Here is a 25,627-nt window from a genome sequence, read left to right on the forward strand (position 1 = left end):
TTTAATAATTGTTTTTAATTTTAATTCAGGATTAGGAGATAAAGTTATGTCGGAATCAAATCATTTTCTTTTGAAATAGTATAATATTTTGGTTCCATCTCCATATATAACAAGAACCAGCGTACACACATCTTTGTATAATCAAAGAAAATGACAAAACTAAAATATCAGTTTGTGAAGTTTTCCTCATATTCCAGGTCCCAGATAATGCTATTCTTGTATGAATGTATGTGACACTTTTTTGCAGAATCACATAATTTTCCTTTAGCTATCTGAATAGATTGGTTCATTCCTGAACACATAACAGCCTACACCCCCCCCCTTGTATGATCAAACAAAACAGACAAATCAGGTTTAAGATTTACAGTTTTATTATTGTCAACATGAAATGAACATATTTTTATCATCATAACAACAACATTAATTTCACATAAGTAACAAATATAAACAAGGACTTTTCTAGTTTTGTAAATGGCACTAACTTTCAGCTAAATACCATTTTCTCGTTTTCATTAAATAAATTATCTAAAAAACATTTCAGTACATTTTACTGTCCTTCTTATAACAGTGTTCTTCACTTCGTAAAAGATTATGACATATAATCTCAAAAGAAAAGAAAAAAATGAATGTAGGCCTAACCTTACAAATCTAAAATTTTGATCCAAATAACATTACTGTGAATTGAATAATTTTGATATGATACAAAAACTATTAAAGTTTCCATTTTTTTTATACATTTTTTAAGTGGACAGAAATAAAGTGAAGAAAGAAATAGAGTGAAATATTTCTAATATTAAGGATATATGCTACCTGACTTTGACATGTTTTTCCTTTACTAAAGATTTCTCCTCAAAGTATTTACTTTTTATGTAAATTTCGCTTGTTTAGTTAGGGTTGAATCAATTGAATGAATAAACCAGAATGCATGCATCATAAAGATATTTGAGGTATAATATTTAATGGGAAATAACTCAATCAAATCAAAGGTATAATGTGTAATGTAGCATACATCCTTAAGTACTGAAATCATTTTATCTGGTGGTGTGCCATTTTGTATCATGCTTCACATGTTTATTATATCACAATCACATAACAACAAATTATCAGGGCATGTCAGATCTGGTCTACCTCATCTCACAAAACATTTCATTCACAGAGTAATTATTTCACCCAAAATCTATTATATCTGTTAATTTCTTTTTTCTGTAACTGATATCAACTTTTACTCTAATTTTCAATCTCTTACACCAAGACAATGGTGTTTTAGCTTTAGTTGACATGTGGAGACAAGACTTGACGTGGTAAACCAGATTTGAGTCACCTCGCCCTATGTATGTAAGTAAACGGGGACAAATGTAGTAATTAGCACCATTTGAAAGTGTAATATCATCGGTATTATATACCAGTACTTCTGTCATTGAGTCGGAACTCCAGGTGTACTCAAAATCAGTTACATTAATGTATATAAAGTCCAGCTATAGCCTCAACACTGTAGAAGGTGCTGCATCGAGTTTGCATTGTCCAGCAGGGCGTGATTCGTTGATGATTTCCCGTAAACCAAACAATGTTTTTATATTTTTCCAGTGACACTGTATGGCTCTAGAGATGTGGAAGGCTTATGTACTGTGTCTGGTGAGGTTGATGGTCCTTTTCAGGTGTTTTTTTTTAGAGAAGTTGATGGTTTTCTTTTCCAATCCTGGAAATACATAAAATATGAATTTCTTTACAAACATGTTCTTATAAACAACCAAAGCTACATAATTATAGGTTTTAAGGCATTTGTATAAAAAAAGAAGATATTTTTTTAACGATTTTTAATTATCACTCATATATTACTTAGTGATGATGATTGTTTGTATAATAATCATAAAGAATTGTCAGAGAAATATGAAAATAGATATAACTCTGAACCATCAATTAAGCTGATGATTGAGATAACTGCCTCCCCCTCCCCCATTCAGTAGTATTAACATCTAAACTATCTCTGTTTTATAAATATCCTAGCTTGAATTTCTTCAGTGTTTTTTTCTAAATTGATTTTTTTATTTCATGTTTTTACAAATGAACATGAGAACATAGCAATAGATGCGACATTTTCTCTCTCATTGATAAAGTTCATGTTAGCAATTTCTGTGAAAATTCTGCAAAATTACAGCTTATTGATAAGCTATCACAATATTTTTGTTAACACATGGGGTTCAGTCAACAGATACAGTATTGACATCGGCCGGAAGGTGGCCACCCAGTCTTGGTGTATTGGACCACGCCAGAATGTTGATCAACGTGTATTTAAACAGTTAATGACGGCAGAGTTTCTATACGCAATGTATCCTTACCATCTGGTAGGTAAATTAAAGGAGAAAGGTATAAAATTGATATTTAAATTACCCACCAACGATCGCAAGTCAACAAAATTCTCCTAAAATGGATGTTTAAATAACCCTTTGACGAGTCAACAAAGTTCCGCCATTTTAACATACATTCCAGTCCCACTTCCTTTCCCCGTAGTAAGCTTTTATTGACAAAGTCAAGTAAAGATTTGAACAATTTCTTTTCACTGACAAATTACCTTGTGAATGTTGCGGAAAATATTTCGTTTTGTGATTTCAGGAGTTGTTTACTGTCTGTAAACAGCGAGGTATTCAGTGGATTTGACGACAAGAGATTGTATCCCCTTCATCATTGTTACTCTAGAACAATGGTAACAATACCATTATGACAGCATCTGTCATACCAGAACGGACATATCAAGATTTCACACCATTCCGTCTTTCACTTGGATACCTTTAAACTATACACAGTAATTTCATAAGGAGTGGAGGTAAATGGTAGAAATATAATCTCCATACCCCGTACCCCCAGCCAGAGAAAAAGTTCAACTTACACAAGTTAACTATCAATTACTAGTACATTGTACAATTCAACAAAAATAACATACAATAATGGTGTAAGTTTAAGGTTAAATGCTACCTTACACATCATACCCGTGATTTGTGTTTTTCCCTTTGTTATACCTGTATTTAAAGAATCAGGAATACCTGGGTATTATCAATAAACTCTTTTAATTGTGCACAAAATAATATGCTAAGTTTGAATTCCCATTTACTTGTTATACTTGTTTCTAATAGTATGGAACACTTTGGAAAAAAAGATACATTTTCACAGTAAGGTAGCATTATATACCCTTTCATCAAACCCTTTATTAATTGTGTAATTAGAAAACCTGTATTTTTTTTATCAGAGAAATATTCTGAATCTTGGTTATGTTTTAACAGGTTTCACAATGGTACAATGCAGGAGGGACTTTAAGCTTACATTGTAGAAAAAGGCGAGTTTTGATGAAGCCACATGTCAGTCTCTGGAGCCAAGGGCCTGATCTTGCTACCTCCCCTTGTGGACCGCATACAGGAGGAACCTATACAGTGGAGCTGGTAGATCTTCCTTCCTTGGGACGGTCCTCGGTATATACTTCTACTTCTTGTAGATAAATGTGTGGCGAACAATGCACAACTCCTTAGATCTATTAGGTATTCTATAGGCTGGAGATTAAGACTTAATACTGATGAAGAGTCTGTGGAATCAATACACTGGTGAACCGACTTTGGGTAGCTGAAGTACATCAATGCATTTATATACATTTAATGTTTAATAATATCACATAGGTTATTTTGATTATTGTTTCGATTTAACTCACATCCTCGTGACTGGGAGTAGGGGTTGTAACAGCACTTTCTCCCCTACATCACCATTCACACCTGTTAACACCGTTGCACCTATAGACAGGAATCACACCTGTAGACAGCAACCACACCTGTCAATGTGAAGGCATCAAATGAGATCATAATTCCGGAGGATGAGACTATCTCCGTCCAGAAACAGATTGTCATTACAATTATCACACACATGTCCTTCATACGTAGGATGGAAACCATTTTTCAGATTTTGATTTTGACTTGTGGCCACTTTTTTTAGAATTGTCTTTAGTGAAGTTATCCATAGAATTTCCCACTCTTGAGTCCTTTTTGTCTCTAGGGAATTCCGATCCAGTGTGAAAAACATCCACGGATCCTGTAAAATGTTTCTGTCCATAACGGCCGCTGTTCTCACCACTCCGTGGACTTCTGTGTTTGTTGTTACTGGAGGGTTGTGAAGATGAAATATTTGATGAAGTTGAAGGTGTCGATGACTTTTGCTTCTTGTTGAAATAATTAAATGTGAAAGTCTTCAGTTCATCTGAAAAATATTAAAAAAAATCTGTAATGCTGTCTAATTTTTATAACATGATATTATCAAAGCTGAATTTGTCATCTGAATATTTTTATTTTATAAAAACAGCTTTTTATTATCATTTTAATGTTTTATAAAAATGTAAAATATTGGTTTGAATTTAAAGAAAACATTGAAAAATTGTGTACAAGAAAAATCTACGTATAACTTTCGTTAATTATGGTTATATAGGCAATACCTTGCATGCTCATCTGACATGACAGATCAACGTCGCTTCCTCCACGACCACTGTCCGAGTTTGCTGTCTCTCCAGACGTATCACTCAAGTTGTCAAACAGAGGCTGTGCCAGTATGTTCTTCTGAAAATAGAAAACAGGCTGAATAATTAATTTGTCTCGCTTTGTACCAAAAAATCACAAAACAGTTTCAATTTACATATGCATTAATATAAATTTTTCTTTTTTCTTTTTATGAGAATTTTATAGATTTTCTCATTTTTCAATCAAATTTTATACATGTTTCAATTTAATGGCATCATATATTTTGTCTAAACTTAAAAAGGGGAGACGTCTAGGTCGGGTATAATTTTACGAATACAAGACCCACTGCTGTGTTGAAATGATCACTGGTCACTAGATCCGGACACATGATATAGAGGACGTTTATATAGACACTGCAGGACACTATTTTATTAGAGAACTCCGTGAACCCTCGGACCTTCTACTCCTCCAAGCCAGCTGCTGTAGTCAGCAGATTTCACACCTGTAGTCATACATAACACATTACCTGGACAGGGGGATACTTCAGGATTAAAAAGGTAATTAAACCAAACAGTGGCGAAATTCTAAAACTACCATAAATCTCTCTGCTGGAATGTTGTCCTTTTTTATTTTCATCAACAGAAATCCTTTAACCCACCCACCAGGCTTGGACAAACATGGTTGTGTATGAATGGGACCTACGAGTCAATTTTACCTCCATTAATTCCCCAAAAATAATAAAAGGAATGCGGGCTACAACAGTATAAATCAGGTCTTTATGAGGACTGGTAACAACACTAATGTGGCTGAGTGACGGCCTGATCGGGGCCTTGAAAGGATATCCTGTACCCCTCGCTGACACACAGAGGACGGCCAATGTTATTTCCGTGTCACAATTATTTTCGGACATTTTAAATTTATTTTCAAATTCAAAGAAGCATTCAAAAATCAATTTCACAGTACCGGTAATTACAACGCCGTAGAAGTCATTTATGTCAATTACGGCGAAATAAAACATGATTCCGACAATGTTTTGAAATGTCAGAATAAGAATGGAAATTACAGATACATCGAATGACATTACGCTACAAGCAGACTGACACTGACGTTAGCTGTCAGAAAGTAACGTACTCCATCACAATCTCAAGGTTCTTAAGATCATGATTCAAAACCAAATCAAATTGATTATGTTAAAACTTGATACGAGGGGAATATTTTTAATGAATGAGTTTAAATAGTGTGAAGAAACCTTGAGGTTTACAGATTCAATAATAGATAATTGGGTTATTGAAATTGGAGACAAAAAAAACACTTTTTTTTTTTTTTTGCATAGCTTGAAGTCTGTTGGGCTGGAAATCCATTTCTTTTATCTTTATATCATTTTTTAAACATGAAAGAAAATAATTTTTAAGAATCATTAATTTCTAATTTGGGTGAGTTATTACCTGCTCCTCCTCCTTATCGTAAGCCTGTAGGTGGAGCTTGTGATGTTGTAAAATCTTTATCTGCTTATTTGATTGGTCGTGGTACATATCACCCTAAAAACATTTGAAAATTTTAGTCTTTAAACATTGTGAATAGCTGTGTTCTCAAATAATAATAAAGCATAACAGGTTATCAAAATGAAATTTTAACATACATTGTACTGTCATTTGTAATTTTTCTGGTTTATTCTTATACGAGTCAAATCAATTTGATCACAGTAAGCATGCATTACGATTGAATTTGGTTTTCAGTATAAAACACAAAGTTAAATCTTTGCTATAGAATAATTTAAAGATCGCGAATTTGTAAATTAATTATTGTGAATGTTTAAGAAATATATTAATTTTCATTATTTTGTAATACAACCTGACATTATGACACATACATGAACCATTTACATATATCTCACAGGGGGCATTTTACGCAGGGTTGGTATGGATTATAAGGTTATGATAATATGTGATATTGTAAGAATGACCACTACAGACTTATCAAGGCTACTAGTGTGTTCACTCCTATTGAGGGCCGGATTATGTCCCTTATCTTGTACAAACGTGCGGGTGATCAGGTAAACAAAACCCCTCTTTGTCACGGCTGATACCTGATGTACCGCCAAAGACCATCTTATTTACTGAGCAAATTTACACTGGAGATGGACACAGATTTGGTTGGTGATGCAACACCAATAGTTAACGGAAGTTCTGGACGGAGAACACTGTCTTGGTAAATATTTGGCCACTATCTTTGTCACAGAAAGTGTTTGTCCACTTATCATACGCAACAACAACACTGGAAAGATGTTGCTACTGTGTGATATAATGGCCAGATCAAGTATCACAAAGGAAAGTTTAGATATCAAAATAAATCCTCCTGGAGTTGATAGCAACTTCACTAACATTTGTAAAATCTATCTTTAATTCTTTGTTTTCCTTGAGAATTTCCTAATCATTTCCTGATAGCAGACTGATAGGTAAAATTCTGTATCCTCCCTCCGTGTACCATAATCCACTAATTACCCCTAACTACTTGCCACTAATTTAAATACCCCAATTTTACAAAACTATTACAATTATGTCTGTGATTACAACAAATGTATCACATTTATTCATTCAAAATGTTTGTAATTACAGAGAAATTTATTCAGGCCATTTCTTTATAAAAAAAATTGCTACAGATGTGTTAAATATTTTTGTACAAAGAAGCAGCTCAGGTGATACAGCAATGGGACAACTTGTTTTACTTACCATCAGAGGATCGGGGATGTTCAGGTCTGTCGTACCAGTATAGTCATGCTGCATACTCCCATAGGCTTCATCCAGGGAAAAACTCACTTCCTTTTTCTTTTTTTTAGGCGTGTCCAATACATCTTCAACCTTATACGTTAAATCTCCTTTTTTAATTTTATCGTCAGCTGAAACTTCAGGTTTGTCAAACATTTTTTCAGAATGTTTCATTTCCAATTTTTTGTCGTGACGTCGTAAGATACATATAGTGGTTATGATGGCCGCTGATATAACAAACGTGAATGCCACGACGACGATAGAGATGATAACGTTTGTATTTCCCGTCTTTGGGACAAGGGAAGCAGTTGATTCATTGGAATATTTGAGTATGATTTCCAAATGGTGAACTGTTTCCTTAGGTTGGGGTGCATTGTCTTTGACAGAGATCTCCAGTCTAAAAGTCTCGTCACTTTCCAGAGAATACGCTCTCTTGAGGTAAATATTACCAGACGTCTGACCAATAGCAAAAATATCATGGTGGTTCCCTGCCTTAATGGAATAGGTTAATCGACTGTTGGGACCTTCCTCATCCAAGTCATAAGCTAAGACTTTGGTAATTGTTGTACCAACGGGAACCAAATAGGAAATTGACACAGAGTTATTCCCCTTGTTGGGGAACTGAATCACGGGTGCCTGATCGTTGTCATCAGTGACGTGAAGGATAACATTGGTCGCGGTACTCAGAGGTGGTGTGCCTTTGTCTCTCACTTCAACTTCAAAGGTGTAGATAGACTTGGTCTCTCTGTCGAGGCGAATGTTCGTTTTGATTGCTCCATCCGACATGACATAAAACGGTACTCGATCAGCATATGAAGGTGCTATGGAGAAGATGACCTCTTTATTTACACCTTCATCATCATCATTAGCGCTCAGTGTCCCAACATAGGCATCTATTGCCAGATTCTCCTGAACAAAAAACTGGAACGAGTCACCGTCAAATGTGGGGTAATTATCGTTGACGTCTGTAACTGTGAGGACAACAGTGGCCGAGCCAGTCATGGGAGGGTTACCACTGTCAACCGCCAATACTGTAAACTCATAGTGATTCCTCTGCTCACGGTCAAAGTGAGTGTATGTTGTGATCACACCAGAAATAGAGTTGATAGCGAATCGTCCTTGAGCGTCGTCTGTGAGGTAGTAATACACAACTGCGTTACGCCCGATGTCTATATCAGTTGCACCGACTTGCTTTATCATGGCACCGATTTTACTGTTCTCTTCCACAAATGCGAAGTATGTGTCCTGATGAAACACTGGCTTGTTGTCATTTTCATCGAGGATCCTGACCAGGAAGTGGAGAGAAGAGCTGAGGACGGGAGATCCATGGTCACGACAGACAACAGAGATATTCTGTATCTCCCTTGTCTCCCTGTCCAGAGTTCGGTTCACTCGCACTATATAGCCCTTGTCTCCTACAGGGGACAGCTCAAAGTCACTTCCCGAAATGGTACAATCCACCCTGCCATTAGGCCCCGAATCTGTATCTATCACATTTATATGGGCAATGACCGTTTTCAGATTTGCAGACTCGGACACATTGACTAACCCTGCGCTTCCTGATGACAGGAAGTTGATGCTTACAGTTGGTGGGTTATTGCCTACATCTAATACAGTCACATAAACAGTTGTCTGTGTGACCCGAGGTTGATTTCCGTGATCACTGGCTTCTACGCTAAACTTGTGAACTTTCCCGGTCTCGTATACCAAGTCTCCGATGACTTTCACAACTCCGCTGGCAGATTCTATTTCAAACAAGCTGGTGATCATGTCTAGATCTGATTGCCTTGAACTTAATCCATAGGTGATTCTGGCATTATCTCCAATATCTTTGTCAGTGGCCGACAGTGTCAAAATAGATGTATCTATGGCAACACCCTCAGCCACGGTAACATTGTACTGCTGCTGCACAAACTCTGGAGAGTGGTCGTTGTAGTCGGTAACGACGATATTCACAGTCATTGTTCCGATGTTCTGCTTGATACCTCCGTCTTTAGCGATCACATAAAACTGGTAGTGGTCGGTGGTTTCTCGATCTAACTGTTGCAACAACCGAAGCGTCAACTGAAATCCTCCGCCTGCCTTTGTTGTCACATTTAAACCAAAAACACCAAACTTTTCCGGAACAATTTCATAGGATTTGATGGAGTTCAGACGGGTAGAGTCCAGATCTGTTGCAGAATCCAACGAAATAGTTGATCCAATAACAGAAGATTCCTGCATTTGAAAAGTAACATTACTCTGAGGAAATGTTGGAATGTTGTCGTTCTCATCAGTGAGTTCCACTTCTACTGACAAGATTTCAAACAGAGTGATCATGTTGGAGTAGGCTGCTACATCAAAGTCCAAGATACAGATCTCCTTGTAGCCACAAATGGACTCTCGGTCCAGTATCACAGACGTGAGCACTTCCCCCGAGACCTCATTTATAGTGAAACGTGTCTGCATGATGCTTTGGTCCAGAAATTTATAGTGAATACTGTTAAATTCCTCCGTTGTGTAATTCTTCTGTAATCCACTCTTTTCTCCGATGTCTCCGACTACAGTTGAAGTTGGGAGTTCCTCAGAAATTGTAAATTTAATGACGGCATTCTCAGATAATGTACCACAGAACAATCCTGTCAGCGAAAGAAAAACTAATACAGGCTTCATCTTACTTGTTATTTACTAGATCCGAAATGTTTTATAATCCAGTTAAGTTCTTCTGAAATTCATCTCTCCATGTTTGTCCTGAAAATAAATAAAAATATGTGATTTTAGTTGAAAATATGTGTGTACTTTCATCACTATCATGTTCTTTTTTTTTGTACAAATATTCATAATCAATATGATATTCATCAAAGAAGGAATTTGTCATGAAATAATTAGCTGTATTACAGGAATACCCTTAAGTAGTAAAATATCACAGAGAATCTTACTGAATACCTGTATTAATGTATGGGATAGCAAATAAGGATTAGGCTCAATCTGCACACATTAAGGAATTGTGTTGGTATGGATTTTTCTACCTCCTATTCATGAAGAGTTGCATAGAAATTGAACATAATCCTGCATTGAAAAGTCAAAGTGCGACCTGGCCTGGGAAACTTGTCTCAATAACAAATAAAAGCAAAAATCCATCGCGATGCTGACATAGAAATCAATTAAGCTAAAATGATGTACCATACCGAGAGTCCATAAAATCATACAATACAACAACAGTGCATGAAGAACAGGCTTTTCCCCATTGACAGATCAAATATCATACCTTGATCCTTACAATAACAGTGAACATGCAGAATGTCACAAAGAATTTTTATTTATTTTTAAGAAGTCATGAAAGTAAGAGTTGTTAAAATTTCATTAAGGATATAAAGTACAAATTTTACAAAGTCTGTTTTGAGATAAATATTTGGAGACTATGTTCACCACATAATACCCAAACATCACAGATACAGAATAAGTTAGGATACTTTCACTTACGTTAAACTCATTTCCCTCCACACCTTTTTCACCTGAGCCTACGATCTACCTGTGCCCCATCTCCTTAACTCACTGAAGTCGGTGCTCACCTGTACAGGCTAATATTTACCTGTGTAAGGTAGCCGAGATTTTGCCCTAATGACTAACTACGCCCCAATGGAATATCTTGTCTCCTAAAGTTACCTGTACGCCTTAACGTCCAGTGACCAGTGTCCACTACTGATGGCCCGAGCCTAGAGACGCTGGATTCTAACTTCACATTGTGTCCTTAATGAGATCCTACTTTCAATAAACCTATTGCAATATTGCTAGTTAGGGATTAGGGGATGAAAACTGGGATTGACTTCCCTAATTCCTGGATAGGCCGACAAAAATGTGTCAAGCCCTTGAGTAAGAATAGCGCTACTCCAAGAAACAAAGAAAAGTTAGTGATAAAGAGAGTCGTCTTCTAGGTATAGATCCAGTATAAAATATGTGGAATGTACGGCCAACAAACTTGTGTGTTCAATGTATCGATGTTAATGGCCCTTACTTCAGGTAGGTACACAACATGCAACAAAGCCATTGGAGACTCAGGTGTGCTCGTTAGCAGGTGTAAATCCCTGCCATCCAGCATCTAAATGACCCTCTCTTGATTACGGAAATGTTTAATCAAACACCTACTAGTTAATAAATCAATAAAATTCTACGCCATAAACAGCTCATGGGCTGCTTCAACAGTGGGCCGTGACCAGGAGTATTTTATAATGTAAACACTTCATCACTGACCAGTGGCCAAAGTGTTTACCCACATAACTGACCAATTGACCAAATGAGGTTGCATACATTTCCATGTAGATAGTTAGTCCGTTATATGTACATCCCTGACCACGTCCATCTGTCCGTGCTCAGACATTTTATGGGCAGCTACGGGTCAGAAACAAAGACACAAATTTGTCACCTGTGCACCATTACCTGGGCATAAATGATGCTTACCTTGGCATTATTATAGTTCCTAATTAATAAATCAGACAACGACCACCTGGAAGTTACCTGTCAGGTGAGAATAAGAACTGACCACTGACCTAGGTGTGTGACACTAATGCTTCCTTATGGCCAATAAAAATCCTACCAAGGCCTTACCATCTTATATACTAAATTGTAAATGGGAAATTACTTATAGGTAACTTGATTAAAAACCAGTTATAAAATATACACATTTATCAGGAGTTTTAGATCTTTTTATAGACAAATAGATAAAATGTGTGTTGTTAACAAAGAAATGATATGAAGTATGCACGCAAATTATACCTAGAATATCAGATAAACATTTATAAGGTGAACTAAAATAATGAGTGTAAATCAAATATAGTACTTTTATGTGTTACTGTCAGGTGGAGCTGATCGTTAATGTATTGTACACCAGATAATGTTCCTCAGGGCACGATGCATGTTAAAGTCACAACATTAAAACTAGAGTTGTGATTCATATGATTTCTTTTTTCAATTTTTGGATGTTATTTTAAGTATTTATTTCAATTAAAATAAAATCAGATTTTCAACAAATGCAATCTAATATTATCAGATTTTCTTTTCCAATTTAAAACCACTGCATGATTTAACATGTTACCCAAAGATAACATGATATTCTAAATTAATATTTAATTAAATTTAGAAATACGGCTGAAGCTCAGGGGAGCTTTTGTATACAAAGACACTATAAGAAAACAAACAAACAGACTAAATATTTGTGTAAGAGTCTCGTAATCTGTCTACGGTTCTATCTAAGTTATTAAAACAATACATAATCTTCCGAGAGATTCTGGAAATGACCCCGGAGGTCACACAGGCCTTTCCGATGACCATCCAGTCTTATCACTCACATATTCCTTTGAAAAAGGAAAACAATGAAATGTTGAGGAGACTTAATGTTAGTGGGTAGATAAACTTAGCATGATACCCTTATGTTGGATCAGTTACCGTGACAACCCGACACCCTGGGTATGTCCTGGTCAGGTAATGGTCTGATGGAGCAAATGTAGGGGCTAGCATTGTAAACAAGCGTAATTATTTATCAAATCTTCTGTCAGTTACAAGGTGTGTGGTATGTTGTGGGATGTTAGAAATGTCAACTTACGGATCACTTTAATGTCAAGTAGATACCTAGACAGCGATATTACTGGGATATGTACAGATCTATCTATACTGATACCCGAAACAATACTCAAAATTGACCTAAACACTTATGTAATTTACCTTATTTTTAAACAAAATAAATTTTCCAATTTTGTAGTCATAAACATTTTTTATATGCTTCTATTTACATTTTATTTCGCAATGTGTTTATGTTTTTTTTTGTTTTTTTTTTAAATTCATAATTTCATCAAAACCTATCTTGTAAATATTTGAAGTTATCTGGTTCAAAAAAATAAATAATATACTGATACTTTCAAATAAATTTTGTTTTCAAATGTTTTTTCTAGAGGTAAATTTTCTTTACTGAATCAGTAATTTCCGGTAATATTTCACAATTTCTCATTAAATATACTTAAAAAGCTGGTATAAGGTACTTACTGTTAAATGATCAATGAGATATTATAAATCCACAATTCTCCCAGCACTGTGAAATGTCCAGTTTCCTGGTCCTGTGTAGATAGCACTGTGTAGAATGGGTCGAATCTAGAGCTTTAAACTCTGTAAAATAGGAAAAACAAACAGTGTTCACAGCTCATTGGTTGTGGGTAAACATTGGTATAAGAACAGCCGACTGCTGTTAGGTATACACAAGCTGGGTACTTATTTACCACTGTTACTTCTGACACATTTGAAGTACAAATATTATCTAAGCAGGGTTGTAACACAACACAAAAGTGAAGAAAAGTCTGCTAACACTATATGTGTGTACTTAAGATCTCGCCTTCAGACTGAACATGTTTGCTTACCAAACTCAATTTATATGGACTTATGTTTGCTGTAATGTGAGAAAAAAGTCAAGTAATAATTTAATTATAATTCCCCTGAAGGCAGACAAAATGGTTCTCTTGTGATAATCCATCACTACCTGTATATCCCATAATACTCTACCCCTAACCAAAGGTGTCCAACCTAACACCAACTTTTAGCACCTTCAAATTTGGACCAATTGTTGACCAATTAGCAGACTGGATCAGCCAATCAGATCAGTCCTAACAAATCTGGACAAGTTTGAACTACACTTCGTTTCAAACTGCTACAAAGATGTCTCCAGGGCTAATCTAATTAGTGTCCATGTTTTTACAGTGTTAAGGGAAGTCAATTAGACAAGAAAATCATTTAATTAGTTTGTAATGTGTTAACTATAACAAGATAATAGCATTACATGTTGTAATTGAATAGTCTTCACATCATTATTGTAACACATACCAATAATAAAGAAACATTCCCCAACATATTGAGATTAGAATACTTGGCAAATTGCAATTCATACAGTGGTGTAAGTCTGCTCATTAATACACTGATGTGGACAGATGGACCTTAAGGTGGGACATAAAAAGACTAGGTCTAGATCAGAAATGGTACCACACATTAGGTAAATACAAACTACATTATAACCAGTAATTACTTGTACAGTTTTTAAATGTCTGGTGATGATTTTTTTATGTTATTGATAGATACATACTTATACATAAACAGGTATTCAATACAAGTAGTGGTGACAAGTTGATTAAAACACAGGATATAATGTTGTAGATTAATTGTTGATTAAAAGGAATTTTTTCCACATGTACATATTGAATTTCTAAATACAGATGTTTAATATAGGGTTTAATCTTGGCGTAAATATATTGTGATTAACATTTCATATGGCCGACAGTAACTTAAGCAGTGACCCTATTGTAGCCTTATTGTTAGTGAGACAATCCAATTACTATATCACTGCACAGGACTAATTTAGTGTGAGGGCTGCTAACAGGAAACAAATAGGACACATATTATACCTGAATTAATATTCATATTTAATTAGTGCCATTCTAATTAACTTTCTGGCATGTTTATGTACTAAATCTCAAAAATTCCATAACAGGTTCTGACAAAATATCATAGAATCAAATGTATTTCTTACATAAAGCTGGTAGCTGGACGCTTAAATAAATCTCATTGGGATTCTTGGACAAAAATCTAACAATATCAAAGGACTTGATGTTCGATGTTAAAATCTTGTTCAAATTTGAATAGGTACAAAACTGACAGGTGGCACATCAGAGAGCCAACATCTTCAGCTGGCATGAAGTGGCATGGTCACAATAGACGACCACCAGCCTCAGACCCTGTCCCAGTAGCAATGGGACAATAGCCCATTGCCTTATCGAATGTCCGAGTGGTCAAGCTAAGGCCACCGTTACCTCAGGTTGTGTAAGAGAAGGAAGGACCATCTTAAGAATAAAGCAGCACTTGTTTGTCAATGAGATCAGTGGTAGTGGCGACAGTGTTGACACAGATTATACAAACACTTGTAGTATTTAGTCACAGTAACAGAAAGTATCCCACAGGGCTAATCCAACAGTAACATCTCAGAGAAATCATATAAAAACTGTTATTTAATTAAAACCTTCACAACAGGATCCACTCTGTCAAATTTAATCGTACTTGTGTACAAGCCCTCTGTCAACTGTTCTTTTCATGTTTAAACACCAAAGAAAATATTTTTGACAATTTTTTTTATAATTTCAAACGATTTATGTTTAACTCTCTAAAAACTATAATCTTGTCAGTGTGATTGTCTTAAATGTATAATTCAAAAGACTTTTTTCTTCTTCCGAAGGCTGCAATAGGTCAATGAATAAGAAACTTCAAAAATGAACCATATCAAATTCCTGCGACAGTTTTGATCTTTGTAAGAAACCCTATCTTTTCTCTTTATCAGGTTTTACGAATCGTCTGTTCAAGTTCAAGTGTTATTCTTTATGAAAAGTTATCAAGATCACAGAAAGCATGACCAAGCAGATGATCTCATTTCAAAATCCTTGAAAACCTATTCAGTCAAGAGAAATTTAAATGTAACGGATTCAGATTTATGGTAAATACTCAGAAAATCTGTATACATTGATTGTACCGAAGAATTCAATGTACTAATTCAAACATTTTTTTTAAAAACAAAATTTGCAATAATAACTTCAATTTAAAACATACGTTTGGTATTGATAAAGTAGAATTTTTTATATATTGCTTTTCAAAGAAATGTGATTTTTTGAGATATAACATGAATTTGTGAATATTTACTTCGCCCATCTGGGTGGCATCACCACTCCTGTGTACACAGATTTAGTGTGTCCTTCCATCTGTAGACTTCAAGCCTCTACCCGACAAAGACATGTGGACGAATCAGTGTTCAACAACGCCAATATTGATCGTAAGAATTTGTCCACTTGTCCTTAAAAACGATACACTAAACCAAACATCTGAAAGTGCTCAAGTGGATCGCAAATGAAAAATTAAAGGATGTTATTGAACACCAGGATATCAATGGCACTTGTAGTTTTATAAATGACATTGTTTTGTATATTAAGGTCATGTAGAAGTCTTTTTATAATTGGCAAAAGGAATTCAAGGGTTACCAAACCTTTAAGTGACTCAGGACTGTCTATACAAGTAACAGAAAAAATACTCTTAGTACATCCACTGGATCATAATAGGATAAACTAGACTGATCTAAAGGGCTCTTGGCAATCCAACATGCGCAGAGAAATATTATTAATAATATAGAAATCAACGATTGATATACTTACAGTTTCAGAATAACAACCAAAGAATTCCAGGTACAAAGAATTGAGTAAAATAAGTAGGCTTCCTTCAGAGTCAAGTTCATTATTTGATAACCAGAATACAGCTTTTCTGTTTCAAGTCGTATAGACACTATCCTCAAGTCGTATAGACACTATCCTCACTGCTAGGTCACAAACACACTGATCAATGCTTTCTTTAAGAGTTCCTGTTTTAAAGCACTTGGATAACATAGCCGTAAGTATGGTTTGCATGTGGAGAAACTAAAAAGGTCGAGTATTTTCTGGTTTTGGGGTGGCCACGGGTGAGGAAACATTCAGTTCTGCAGAGATAGGTTACAAGTGTGGTAGTTTGTTCCCCTGATCTCCATTGCTTTACTTGAGTGAATCATTTAAAAACCAATCTGATTTTTGGAAATTTAAGAACCACCATGACAATTACTAATTTGTTTCAATTGAAATCTGTGTGAAAGAGTGCGGGATAAAATCATAGAAATCCCCCCATAAAATGTTTCATTTGCATGTCGAAGGTAATTGGCCACCGGCAGGTAATGCATGTTTAAAACAATTACATTGGATTGGCATGAAAAGACACATGTGAATTTGTCACACTTGTATCTTTTAATCTTGATGGACAGAAAAATGTATTCTTAATTGTTTCCGTCATTTTAGAAAAAAAGTGAGAAAAAATGTTATGTATAGGTACCAAACGACACCATTTTTTTTCTGCACGGATAAGAAAATTAGATTCTATTTTCAATATTTATTGTTGAGTTATTGCCATCTGCAGTTGTAACTCTTTCTAGTCCTAAACAAATTTGTAACAAAACAGAAATACCAGTAGCTACCATAAATAATTTGTGAATGTCAAGTAAATATTCTCCTTAAACCAGTAAATAACCATTATCTAGTCATTAAAATCTTAAGTGATTTTATGACAACATTAGTGGAGTCTTTGTCATGGTAGGGGCAGGGAAAGGTTTTAACAAAGCACCCAATTATACTGCGACATGGATGAACCGTACTCTCCCAGTAATCCTATAGTCTTATCTACATCAGGATCATAATACCTTTTCATAAGATTGATATGGTAAACCAAGATTTTCCCAAAAGGTTAAATAATGAAAAGTAAGGTCCATTTTCATATCAATTTAGAAGGTGGGGTTAGGTGAATAAACACTGTGGGGCTACATAACACGTATAATGAACAATTCTGTAACATTATTAGGGGTTTTATCAGCTTGTAAAGTATTTGGTGAACTATGACCCAAGGCGTTTAAAGGACTCTTCATGAGCCGAAGAATAAACCATTGTATACATTTTTTTTTATTTGATCAGTGAAAACTTTATTTTATGAAATAAATTATGCAATATAAGAAGCAGGCGTTGCCTAAATTCTATAAAATCTGTGAAATGAATACTCTGCATAAATTTGATTTTGCACAGTTCAGATAATAATAACATGTTTCACTTTTCAGGTTTTGAACCTTGCCTGAGGAAAGCCTGACATCTCCCATTTATCGGGTGTAAAATGAGGCGGGCTTATCAGCAGATACATCTATGATTAAATACTCTATACATGCAACTGTTTCCAATAAGGTCACCCAGGCTTTACACAAACATATATGAAAACATGAGATTTCTGTTATATTACAAAAGTGTAGTTGTATCCAATATCTACTTCCCCATCAAAATCAAACAGAAAGTTGCTGTTCGTGAAGGTATACCATGTAATGAAAACAAATATAAAACTCCTGAGAAAGTTGTCCACGTTTATAAAGTGCTCAGAAGTGTTTTGCATGTAAAATTCATGTCCTTAGTCTATAGTCTAAGGGCAAAAAATCTATATTCAGTACGGGAAATATTTAAGTGATTCTTAATATAATTCTGAATCAATTTTCCATTTACAACTAATAGGGTCATGCAGATCATTCGTATGTAACTGTGCCCTTTGACATGAAACGTGGTCTTCATAACACCCAATAGAAAAGAAATTCTACCAACCTACGAAGTTAAAGGTCACATCACGATATATATAACAAACACACACGACTTACAGACCAACGTATAATAAATATGTTTTAAATGCTAATGGCCATTTCTATTTTAATGATAAAGCGCATGATTTAGGTTGGTCATACATTGGTATTTCTTTCTGAACATGAATTGCTATACAAATGCTTTTAACATAATGTAGAGAAACGCCATGTTTACTAATTTGGATGCGACTTAATGGGAGTTTTATGCAGCACCTAAAATTTTTGCGTAAAACTCATAAACATATAAATCATTTAAAACTGATTTCTTTGCTTTGTCTATACATGTATGATGCTATTTGATGATAAGAATGATAAATGATATGTGATCGATTTCTATCTCAGAATAAAAGCAAAATGTTTTTTAAAAAAGTGTTGTTAATTGATGTGTTTTCACACCATGAACAGGCATATTTACCTTTCATCTGCTAGAAAGCACGACATACTCCAGCAAACTTTTTTTAAATGATCCGTTAATCTGATCCACAAATAATATACCACACTGAAGTTATGGGATATAGCGATAACACTGCTACAAGCAAAACTTTCCGTTACTCTGAGAAGTCTGGACTATGGTCCAATAAGCCAGCCTTCCACAGGGATGGGATATTTTGGAACAAATTGGACATTAGTACTGTATGTTTAGACTATGATGTCACACAATTACAGGGCCAGTGGTCATGGATAATGGGGTCAGTGAGGCAGTGTAAGTGATGTCCAATGTCCTGCTGGCCTAATGGTACCCTGCCTGGACACTGGTCAAAGGGTCTGACCAGTACTACATAAATCATAGCTGACCATTATGGCCCATTAATGACAAAATATTGGCTAAAGGTGTTACAGGTAACCCACTGCGAACATTAATCTAACTGCCAGGCTCCAAATCTGAAAATAAATGTCTCGCTCTTCCTCCACATTATACTACCTACTACCAATTTACCTGGCTAAAGGTATGTTACCTACAAATTGCCATATACTTAAGATCAATTTGTAGTTATCCTACAGTAATGTTGGAACCTACAATACCTACATAGAGGTATGTATACGGGGTGTCCCTCAGGCGAGTATATACAGAAACCCTAGTTTATTTAGTACTCTATTTTTGATGCTATTGTTATTTGACACCTATAAATCAGTCTAAACTCTGACAATATAATTAAAGATTCCCATCAACTTTCTCCAAGTAAACAAAGTTCTTTTGATATTTTTCAAAAAGCATGTGTCATGCTTATTCCATGTCAGTCTTCCATATCAGACATGTAAAAGGTATTCTGGACCAGAAATTCATTGTCAGGTAAACATAAAACTTATCTTAAAAAACATCTGGAATTGGTCAGGTAATAAAATTTCTTCAAAGTTACAATGGAAATCTTTTATACAGATGTTTGTGTTGAATAACTGCTACTCCTAATTTTCTATCACATTTATCTAATTATTCTTTTGAATATGATTTATTAAGAAATAATATAAAAACTGTTCATTGACTTTACTAAGATATCTGATATAAACCTTTCTTTAATTTTTATATTCTAAATGATATTTTCCTGATTCAATATTCTTCAATTTTTTTAGCTTAAGAATTTAATTTGCTTAAAAAATTGATTAATAAAAATTATTAAGTAAATCATTACTTACCTCAGTGAACAGTGGTTTATAATCCAAATATGAAACGGTATGATAAATTTTACAACAATGAAAACACTGCACCTCCAATATAACACACTGAAATGAAGACCTGTCCGGATGTTTGGTCATTTAAGTACCAGACCGTTACCCCATAAAATCTGTGGTCAGTCTATTTTATATTAACATCCAGACAGGTAGGTACACCTGGTCATTAATTAATTACTGGTCAATTTCACTTTTGATTTCCTGTGAGACTTAGTTACCTAAGTTGAGTCCTGAATGGTCAGTTTGGTGGTCATCCCTTTATCTATATGTTCATCCCTAACATGCCCTCAGGAGAAAACTAGCTTAGCACCACAATGCTACTAACCCATATCAAAGTCAATTGACCGGTAGAAAATACCTGTAGTTTGGTCATCATAGGTCAAAACTATTGTCCCTCTTACTTATACAATGTGTGTTAAAATGGACAATTGAAGAAATTAGTCTGTCTAGCTTTGGTCAGTTAACTTGTATACATATATATCTCTAAGATCTAGGAAGCTCTTCATTCGTGGACCACTGACCACAGGTCATGCAACTACTTGACCAGAGGAGTTAAAATGTCTGGAGGACAGAACAATCTCACTTTGATGTTTTTGAATTCTATAATCCAACATAATCCAATTTGTTGTGAGCGGGATTAAGTGGTATTAAACATCCTTTTTGTATTAGGTCCCCTGTTGTAAACTTGTTTTCTTTCTCAATATTGTAATCAATTTTATCTATAGATCAGTTTTACCCTTTTATTGCAGGTTACTGTTATAACAGTACATGTATTTTAACTCCCTGAGGAACAGTTAATCCTATTTCTCACGAGACAGATTTACAAACCATTGTGTAACCTCTATCACCATAAACTTGTTTATTTTTTTAATATGCTAATCTACCTGATCCATTGTACATTTTTATTGTTAACTGTTGGTTTAACAGTATATCAGCCTATTAACACTTGTAGCTACCTCAGGGCCAATAATTAATCCAATCACAGGAAATCACCATAAACTTGTTTGCTTTCTGAATATTGTAATCTGAATGACCTGACACAGTTTCACTTTCTAAACTATATAACTGTTTCACAAAGAGCAGTACCTAGAATTTTATTTAAATTTTTCTGCAGATCACTATTATTTGTAATATCTTAATTTTCTTATTACTGATATCAAATAAAGAATACCAGGTAAGGACTTTATTTGCTCTATCTACTTTTTCTTTTATAATTTGACCATCTGTACCAGTAACTTATAAGCCCAATATTATAAAAGAAAAATGATTTTCCATTGCTTGTATTTAAATAATTATTAAACTATTAAAATTATTACAGATCATAAAATTTTCAATTGATTTTCATTTTAAATACAAGTTCAAATCATAGGAATTCAAGAAAAATCATTCCTGAACAAAAGTGTATATATATGAAATCCAAATTTCTGCGGTAGCTGACTTTTTTATTGTATATTAATCTGTCATAAAAAATAAAACCATGTATGGCTACATTTTTTAACATTTATATAAATTTATGAAAACTTCAAATACCTGTATTTTATTTCATCTTATATGAAATTGTGTTTTCATTCCGGAATGATGCAGCAGCATAAAATCAGTATGGAGAGTATGAAAGTAGAAATCTAAATTAGTGAGGACAGAAGTATCACAGATTTAATATCCACTACTTGTGATACAGACTATATCCCAATAACATACGATACCTGCCTGATGTCAATTGTACATGTCAATACAGGGTTCAATTCGGGTCACAAATACATGTAGATCCTAGGATTTCTATAGATATTGATCAATCTGTCAGAGTCTTCTATATCAGTCCCTTTCTCGATTGTTTCGCACAAAACAGAAACACAAAACGGAGAATGGCACTCAGCTTGTCAATACCCCAGCCCAGGTAAATACACAACCAGTACGAACTCTGTGACTCCCAGACCTGATGTAACCATAAAAGGTAGGTCCCCTCCCCATCAATACAGCCCCCTCCCCATCGATAGAGGAGCGGTGACAGACACTAGGGAAAGGAAGGCTGATTGAAAACCAGCGCTCATGAGCACACTAAGTACTAATATCGCCGCATCTTGACCTGTCATATCATATCAAATTTATGACTGGAGAAAAATGGATGACGGAGCAATGAATAGATTTGGTTCCAAACGAAACCATTGATAGCAGTAAACATTTCAGGCGCTCATTATTTAAGCATTAGAGCGTTTTTTACATTGCTTCAATTTATTGTGTTTTTATGGGAGAAGGGGAAAGCATTGTATCAGGGAGAGGGGGGACGGGTATAAGGAAAATCATGTTCATTGGAGTGCGACATCGCGACATCGTCCCTAATTGCTGGAGACCTTGTCAACATGTCAATGTTTATTTCAATCAGTGAATAGACAGATCTCTTCAGATATAAACGCTGTAAAGATAATTATCAGAGCCAAGTTCATTAAAACTTTATACTTTACCCAGTGACTATTCACTTTCCTTTTCAGAAAATCAAAAGAACAAGAAAAAGTACTCAACGGCCTGTTGATGGGAGAAGAATTATAACGGCATGTGCAGTAGATTTACTTCTAATGGCCAGACAAACAGCATTGACCTCATGTCAAATTTTGATTATTTTTTTTCCATTATACATGTGTACATTAGAATAAGTGTTTTTAAAAGACTGACATTAAAAATAAATGCTGAAATTGTTTTATCTATTGTAACTTTTTTCATCATCATGTTAATGTTTCATTTCACTTTGATAATGGTATGACCTTCTACGATGGCGACAATGATTGCTATCAGAACAAGACTTCCTTGTGGTTTCAACAGTGAGTCTGACACACAATTCCTCAGGGTCACAAATATAAAAGCAGGATTTCAAAACTTGATATACTTACAGAAAAAGATGACAAGCAAATTGAAATTTTTATAAAAGCATAAATAGGCATTAAAGTCTTACAGCCTTATCTGACAATCTGTAAGCTGTGTGTGTCATTGTCGAACATTTAAGTCAATGAAGTTTGATTGAGATATTCAAACCACTATTGAAATTGATACCAATTAATTCTCATACATCGGTGACCAAACATTGACCAAAAACTTGTGTTTAATACCAGGTCAGCACGCAACAATTTGTGAGAGCTACACAACACAACTCCACCTGAGAGGTAACTAGCTACCTGTTGACGAGATTTATACACCTGGAATCATTGTTGTCTTGTACACCTGATCAGGTAAAAAGATACCAAGACCTTAAATTCACACACAGATGAATGATGATAGAAACAAGCCTTACTTTAGCAGTAGAGGTATCGCTCACCTCCAGCATGGCCGATGACTCCTTCTTTGTAAAAAACTACTTTTTTTTGTTCGTACAGAAAAGTAGAGTAATGTTACATTTTATATATAATGTACCATTCACTGCAGTTCTACCAACTCGTGAAGGCACTCTTTGATTGAGTTATACGATCTACCTTATACTTTAATCCTTGGTAACTAGTTTTGGAAAAATGTTGGACAATGAAATGAATAGTCATGAGCCACACACTTTGATGTGATGCTATAAGATAGGTTGTAGCTTCGATATCGTTGACACAAACTGCTCTTAAATTGTAAATGATAAAAGACAGCACTTAAGTGACAGACTTTGTATAACTTCTCACTATAACTTGTAAACTATCTTCATTACAGATTTCAAAATTTTAAAAAATTAATCACAAACCTGATAAACTAAATGAAGCCTTTTTTGCTATTCATTACTTACACTGACAGAAATTTAAGTAACCTTAAATTTTATCAATATTAATAACACTGAGAAAATAATACTATAAATAAAATAAGATCATTTAAAAATTATCTTGTGAATTTTTTAACCCATTAAAACATTAATTAAAAAAAAAAAAGACTGAAAAACCCTTTCTTTTCTAGTCATTTTCAAAAAGGACAATTTCTTGTCTGCTAATGGCCAGACTTATCTTGTCTTTTCAAACCTTGAAACACATTTATGTACTTAAGTACTAAAACCACTTTCTACTGACTACATTTGACAATAATCCTACATCTACAAAGACAGTAATTAAATAAAAAATATTATGAAAAAAATCAACATTTTTATCTTTTATTTTAAATGTTTTTTCAAAATATCACACATTTTGTTTATATTTACCTACTTATTCTTTATAGATAATCTCTAATGCAAGCAATCATTTTTATTGAAAAATAAAAACTGGCATTCCCACTTTTACATGCAATTTTCATTGATAATTCATATTTCTTTTATTTGAAAAAAATATATATTATATTATTCTGATATGAGGAATGGAAGTTCAAATTTAACAAAATAAATCATTAAAATATAGAAAAAATACAAGAAATATATTACACTAAATTCAAAAGTATAAGTTTTCATAAACTGGTACATGTATTTTGATTTTTACAGAAAATATGTCCAATCTTTTTATTGAAATACAAGCATCTATTACATGCCTCTAGACTACTATGTATTTAGTACGTATATAGCATGTTAGCTGGCCCAATGGGAGTGGGTATAGCTGTATATATACCAGTGATGGAGTACTTATACATCTGGTATTACCTATACGACAGCCTGATACATCAATTCTTGTTAAAGGTACTGTTCTACTTGACAACCCTTATCATCAAACTCAATCATCAATATTGATAACCAAGTGATGAAATAAAGCACTATTATTAATTACATGATATAAACTCACCAGAATCAAGTTCATCAAAATCCCAGGTAGTTGAACATGTCAATATAAAGATTGTCCCAACATCATAAGCCTTGTATGTATATAGTCACAGAGTCCACACTTTAAAGTAACATTTTCAGGAAAATCAAATAAATATCGCGTATCCCAATATACACGCACATGTTAACATCACCAGGCGAAATGAACGTCATGCTACATGCTCACTGAATCGTCGATCCAGGGGCTGGATATTAGATCTGAAACCAGACAGACTGACCAATCAAAACAGGCCTTACAATAGGGGTTGATTATACGGTGTGCGGTGATGGGTGCACCACCCGCGCGAGGATTTGACAGCCCCGGGCCACAATTCTTCTACCCAATTACCTCCAAATCAGGAACAGTAGAGTTACATCTCGGCCCCACAATGGATCGCGACAATACCCGGCCCAGTCAAGCCTCCCTGTCACAATGTCTCCTCACTTCTCGGAGGAAGATTGACTCTGAAAATACCTGGTAGAGTAGTGTCAAAACACCTTGATGTAGAAACAGTTACAACTGGTGGCAGATACCGCAGCGATGTATCAACTGGTAAAAAATAGTCTGTGTCCTCCCATTCTTCATGTTACCTAAATTAGCTCAGATCCCCAATACTGTTAACCTTTTCAGTCTTAAAAAAAATCAACCTGTTTTAATGAACATTGGAGTATAATTCCCCCAACAATTACACTTCACGCGAGTGTTTCCGGTGATTCTTCATCTGTCTTACAC

General features: G+C 34.7%; 1 protein-coding gene across 5 annotated transcripts; it reads right to left on the minus strand.

The window, feature by feature from the left end:
* Positions 1-1,279: 1,279 nt before the first annotated feature.
* Positions 1,280-25,060, minus strand: LOC110442774 (protocadherin-9-like). 5 transcript variants are annotated; one of them, XM_021486547.1, is made up of 7 exons: positions 24,878-25,060; positions 13,268-13,387; positions 7,217-9,982; positions 5,933-6,025; positions 4,466-4,583; positions 3,316-4,233; positions 1,280-1,696 (listed from the first exon to the last, which is right to left on the minus strand). In XM_021486547.1, exons 3-6 carry the CDS (start codon positions 9,902-9,904, stop codon positions 3,911-3,913), a joined length of 3,222 nt encoding a protein of 1,073 aa, XP_021342222.1. In that variant the 5' UTR covers positions 9,905-9,982; positions 13,268-13,387; positions 24,878-25,060; the 3' UTR covers positions 1,280-1,696; positions 3,316-3,910. The 5 variants fall into 5 exon arrangements, with proteins under 5 accessions (XP_021342222.1, XP_021342219.1, XP_021342220.1 ...); XM_021486544.1 differs by having other exon boundaries at positions 4,466-4,586; XM_021486545.1 differs by lacking the exon at positions 24,878-25,060 and adding an exon at positions 20,124-20,200 and having other exon boundaries at positions 4,466-4,586.
* Between the last annotated feature and the right edge of the window lie 567 nt (positions 25,061-25,627).

This window comes from Mizuhopecten yessoensis, unplaced genomic scaffold, assembly GCF_002113885.1.
Source record: "Mizuhopecten yessoensis strain PY_sf001 unplaced genomic scaffold, ASM211388v2 scaffold716297, whole genome shotgun sequence".
NCBI lineage: Eukaryota > Metazoa > Mollusca > Bivalvia > Pectinida > Pectinidae > Mizuhopecten > Mizuhopecten yessoensis.